We start from the raw sequence: 5,936 nt of genomic DNA on the forward strand, positions 1-5,936 counted from the left end.
AGGATAAGTAAGGAGGAGTCAGGATGGGGGGGTGGGGCAGGTGGGGCTGAAACGGAACTTCATTGTTCGCGGGACCGACTCTTCCCGAAAGAACCCGTGGGCAGCGCCTGCGCAGTGCGCGCTCTTTGTGCCTGGCTGCAGCAGCGGGTTGTTTGTGTGTGTCTCTTCCAGGCGGTGGAGGCGGAGCCTGATGGGCGTGACCTGCTCTGTCGCATTCTTATTGGGCTTTCTCAGGAAGGTGGGCGGGCACAGGGCGGAGCTTCGGATAACAACACTCAGAGCGGAGGCTGAGGATATTTGTTGCTGCGCCGCCACCGCCCGAGCCATGGTCCGCGATTCACTCCGGCTCTCTTAGCAGCAGCAGCCGCCACTGCCGCCGCCCTGTGATCTGTGGCCTCACTAGCTCCTTCTACTCCTGCAGAGCCACTTTTCCGCTTAGCGCTATGACCGTCGTTTCTGTCCCACAGCGGGAGCCGCTTGTTCTAGGCGGCCGCCTTGCGTCCATGGGCTTTTCCACCCGCGGTTACTTCGGCGCCCTCCCGATGGTTACCACTGCTCCGCCGCCTTTACCCCGGATCCCGGACCCCCGGGCGCTACCTCCCACTCTCTTCCTCCCTCACTTCTTAGGGGGAGACGGTCCCTGTCTGACCCCCCAGCCTCGCGCCCCGGCACCTCTTCCCAACTGCAGCCTCGCCGCGGCGGGAGGCACCCCTCGGGCGGCACCAAAGAAGCGACGAAAGAAGAAGGTGCGGACCAGCCCGTCGGGGCAGCTCCCCAGCCGCTTCCACCAGTACCAGCAGCACCGGCCGAGCCTGGAGGGCGGGCGGAGTCCCGCGACGGGCCATGGCGGAGCGCAGCAAGTCCCGGACCAGGCCCAGGCCGCCGCCTGGGTCCCAGCTCCTACGACCGCCACCCGAACTGAGGAAGCGAGCCCTTTACTTGGCCCGCTGCCGCCTGCGGCGCCCGGCCAACCCTCGTTCAGAAGAGAGGTAAGGGCCGCGAGGGGGATGGAGGGGGAACCGTTGGCGTTCCGGCCTCTATACGGCCACAGCCGGGCCCCGAGGTTTGGGGCCCTGCGCCGAGGGGTCGGGGAGGGAGGCGGGGGCCGGGGCGAGGGGCGGCTGTTTACTCGGGAGGGAAGTTTCCGTGACGCCGGCTCCCTTCTTGCTGGGGGGAGGGGGGGGGAGGCCTGCGCTGGCACCGCTGATTGGCTCCGGGGAGCCGGCCAATGAGAGAAGCCGCTGCGCCCCAGCAACAGCCCGGATTTAGAAGGCTGGCGGCGTTCCAGGGGGTTTCGGTGTTCCGGGCGCGCGGGGGGCGGGGAAGGGAAGCAGCCCGCGGGAAGCTTACGTCAGCGCGCGCTACGTGCAGAGCGCTCCGGCGCCCATGAAGGAGGCGAGCGGGCGGCGATGGAGGGCCGAGTCGCGGGCCAGCCGGCGGCTTCCCGACCGCTGGTAGCGCCAAAACCGGTCGGGACGCGCTTACGGCCTCTCGCCTCCCTATGTGGGGTTCTCAGTGGGCTGCCAGTCGCTCGCTTACGTTGGCTTTTTGTTGAGTTGTGAGGTGCCTGGTGTGGGGCACCGGTCCAACTGGGGCGCAGCTCCTTGCCGGGCCGACCTACTTAGCTGTACTTCTCAACTTCGGAAGTTGGCAGGAGCGACGGTAGAGTTGGGTTGTCTCTTTGAAGCGATAATTCTGTTTATCAGGTGAACGGAATTTACGGTTTAACCATCCCCACTATGTATGCTGTGCCAGGCTTCCTTAATGGAACGTGGTGTTGTGCCCAGAAGAATGAAGTTTTCGAAAGAAAAGTTGTCAGTTGACGTTATGATGCCCAGTTGCTGTTAAAGGACTAGGATAAAACTGATTAAAACTTAGATGGTATTAAGTCGCTAAGGTAACATTTATATCGCAATAAGACATTTTCCCTTTAATTTCAAAGATTTTCATAATAATGAAAATAAGTTACTGCCATTTGTTGAAAGAATGTTTAAGAGACTTGCAGCTTATCTGGCTGTGCCCTTGCAAAAATTAAATTTGTCCGCCGTGAGTCCTAAAAATTTTGTATAGGTTCTTGTTTCAATTCCATGGGCTTCCCTGGTGGCTCAGACGGTTAAGAATCTGCCTGCAGTGCAGGAGACTCGGGTTCAGTCCTTGGGTCGGGAAGATCCCCTGGAGGAGGGACTGGCAACCCACTCCAGTATTCTTGCCTGGGAAATCTCATGGACAGAGGAGCCTGTCCGGCTACAGGCCGTGGGGTCACAAAGAGTGGGACACGACTGAGCGTTTTACATTTCCATGGCTCTTCTGAAGCATTAGTGATAATGTAAAAACGAGTTTTTATACTTGTTTCTTAATAAGATTACTTTTTCTAGAACTATATTCGAACCTGGGCGCTCTCTGTTGCAGTTACCACTTTTGACTTGGTTATGTTACCTTGTGCTCTGGCTTTCTATTTGTGTCCTACCTCACTACGGCATTACAAGTGTTGAAAGGACAGTGATCCAATAGATTATCTTGTCCTTTCCATCCTCTCATCGCTTCAAATAAGGATCACTTGAGTTAGGAAAGTGATTAGAATTAAGGCAATAAAGTTCTTGAAGCAATTGTTAAAACAAAGTAGGGGGCAGGCAGAAATAGCCTTTACCATGATGTATAAAAGTGGAAAGGATGATAGAGTTTTTTTAGTATTTAAATTTCTGAAATTTTATTTTCAGAAGCTGGGAGATCATTTTTAATGTATATACTTAGTAACCACTGTCAAAACATTTCCTCACTCCTTCTCACATTTTCATTCTTAAATATTTTATAAAGTACCGGTCTTACAAGGTGTAGTGTATCTGTTAACATAGTTTTTCTTTCTAATCTGCCAAAGCATTTGAAAATTTCTCTTGGAAAACTCCTACTGTAAAAACACTGACTTTTGTTAGGAAGAGGTTGGCATACTTGTTTGGAAGAGAGCTCATTATCTTCTTTCCAGAAAGATGAACTTGGTTACTTTGGGCCTTTTACCTTACGTTTTAGAATCAGCTCATATACTGCACTGATAACAGTGATTTAACTATTTTCGTGGTAAAATTAGATGTGTGCATATTTGGACATCAGTGCTTAAGTGCAGCAAGCACATTTAATCAAGACAGTGAATGAAAGTCCAGGAGAACTTTTTTAAAAAATAAATACTAGATATATAGTGAGGTTCATGACTGCTTTTTTTATCATGAGACTGTATTCACTTTTATTATGTTCCTTGTCTTTGTAGGTTTTAAAATCAAAGATGGGAAAATCGGAGAAAATTGCCATTCCCCACGGCCAGCTTGTTCATGGTATACCCTTGTGTGAACAACCAAAGATAAACAGACAGAAAAACAAATATAACTTACCACTAACCAAGATCACCTCTGCAAAACGAAATGAAAATAACTTTTGGCAGGATTCTGTTTCATCTGATATAATTCAGAAGCAGGAAAAAAAGCCTTTTAAAAATACTGAGAATATTAAAAATAAGCATTTGAAGAAATCATCATTTCTAACTGAAGTGAGCCAAAAGGAGAATTATGCTGGGGCAAAGTTTAGTGATCCACCATCTCCTAGTGTTCTTCCAAAGCCTCCTAGTCACTGGATGGGAACCACCATCGAGAATTCCAACCAAAATAGGGAGTTGATGGCAGTACACTTAAAAACTCTCCTAAAAGTTCAGACTTAGATCTCAGTATGTATGTAAAACGTAGTTTTTCCAAAATCCCTGGACTCCTTGAAAAGAAGTGGTACAGAAACGGAAAATTGCCTTGTAACATACAAGGGCAGAAGATGAGTTTAAAAAATTACAAACAGCTTGTATTATATTTTATATTTTGTAAATACTGTATACCATGTATTATGTGTATATTGTTCATATTTGAGAGGTACATTATAGTTTTGTTATGAAAGTATGTATTTTGCCCTGCCCAAATGGTAGGTGTTTTGTATATATACAGTGGAGAAATTTTAAGTGTGCTAAGGCACATATAAGACCGATTTATTTGCACAAGGTACTGAGATTTTTTTTTTTTCAAGAAACAGCTGTTGAATCTCAAGGTGAAGATCTCAATGTGAACAGTTTACTAATGCACTACTGAAGTTAAATCTGTGGCACAATCATTGTAAACATAGGGTTTGTCTATGTTTCTCTAAATTGATTTCTGCCTTCTAATCTGTAATTACTGGAAAACTTCTATCCCCATTTTTACCAAACTTAATTTCTGGTTTTTTGGTTTATATCCATTCAAATTTAAAATTTTAATGCCAACAAAATCGGTTGTAATCAAATTTTAAAACAATAATAATAATTTGGCCCCCCCCCTTTTAAGTCTTGACTCTTTGTGTGTGATTGTTTTTCATGTTTGAATGTGTAACTAGGAGATGGATTTTAACTTTCCATTTCACTGGCTAAATGTTTATACTAATTGTATGTCCTCTTGAAATTTGCAGAGTCTAAAACACTACTACCTCTAAGGGGAGGAATTCCCCATCTTATGAATGGAAATGGTTGTGGGCAAAAGTGTAGCTGATTTAGTTTATAGCTTAGAATGTTTTATTTCCCAACTGTTTTTGTAAAGTACCATTTGACTTACCACATTTACAATGAAGGAAAATGGCACTTGTTTGGTTTTCAAATTTTCAGTAAACTTCCAGTGTACTGATTTTCAAAATCAGTATATTGATACTAAATGGGATACTTGAATCAAAGCAAATATAACATGTTAAAATAATAGATGGAGATTTTGGAATCTGAAGCTTGCTTGAAGTTATTGTAGCATATGCGTTTTTTACTTTAAAATTCAAACTTCTACTCAATAGTGTATAAGGTCTAGTCCAATAAGAAATTCTAGAACACGATTTTCCCTTTTCATTATACAAAGCCAAGGTTATCTCAAACAGTACAAAGGAAAAAGTGGTAATGAGTAATTGGTCAGTATTTAGACGTGTGAAAATGTAAAGTTGTTAAAAGGTTATATATGATTTTATAAAACAGTATAGATGAGAAAGGTGCTACCATCCTAAGGGGAGAAAATGAGTCATGTTCTCAATTTCTTGGATCCTTTGGTTCACACAAGGGAGGACCTAACTTTAGAATCCTATTGACTTGATGAGCAGTTGCCATGATGGCATGATGACTTCTGCCACCACAAAATCTTTTAAGAATGTACAACTTGTAAACAACCCGTCCAGCCATTTTTCTTTGGCACTGATGCCTTGTTTTTATGAATTTAGAGAAAGTTACACTTAATTTACATACAGGTATATATAGCTAGATTTTTTAAAAAGCATTTAGAGAAACTAAGATACAGGCACTTTCAACTTGTAAAGACTTCTTTTAGCCAAGAGTAGTGTTAATACACTGGTAAAGAAGATGGCTAAATTTTTTAAGGGGTGATATAAGGAAATTATAAATAATAAATTTTATAGTTTGAAAAGTGGTTGAAATAGACTACAGATATATTTAGTGAGAAGGTGTTAACAAATTTAAGTCGAATAGTTTTGGTTTTGCAGTAAAACAGTTATTTAGCAGTCTTAGCCCCTTCAGACTACTGTAACAAAATACTAGAGATTGAGTAGCTTATAAACAAAATTTCTCAGTTCTGTAGGCTGGGAGGTCTTAAGATCAAGGCATCAGCAGATTTGGTGTCTAGGGCTTCCCAGGTGACGGTAGTGGTAGAGAGTGTGCCTGCCAATGCAGGAGATGGAGATTCCAATCCCAGGGTCAGGAAGATCCCCTAGAGGAGGGCATGGCAACCCACTCCAGTATTCTTCCCTGGATAATCACATGGATAGAGGAGCCTGGTGAGCTACAGTCCATAGGGTTGCAAAGAATCGGGACAGGACTGGAGTGAGTGAGCACATTAAGCATGCCCAAGAGCCCTCATAAGGTTTGTAGCAGGCGACCTTTAGCTGTGTAC

At 44.8% G+C, this 5,936-nt stretch overlaps 1 protein-coding gene across 1 annotated transcript; it reads left to right on the top strand.

Annotated features, from left to right (window-relative positions):
• The first annotated feature begins 276 nt into the window (after positions 1–276).
• PNRC1 (proline rich nuclear receptor coactivator 1) lies at positions 277–4,345 on the top strand. The gene is made up of 2 exons (XM_006055335.3): positions 277–989; positions 3,260–4,345. Exons 1-2 carry the CDS (start codon positions 444–446, stop codon positions 3,701–3,703), a joined length of 990 nt encoding a protein of 329 aa, XP_006055397.1. The 5' UTR covers positions 277–443; the 3' UTR covers positions 3,704–4,345.
• Positions 4,346–5,936: the final 1,591 nt, after the last annotated feature.

This window comes from Bubalus bubalis, chromosome 10 (genome assembly GCF_019923935.1).
Source record: "Bubalus bubalis isolate 160015118507 breed Murrah chromosome 10, NDDB_SH_1, whole genome shotgun sequence".
NCBI lineage: Eukaryota > Metazoa > Chordata > Mammalia > Artiodactyla > Bovidae > Bubalus > Bubalus bubalis.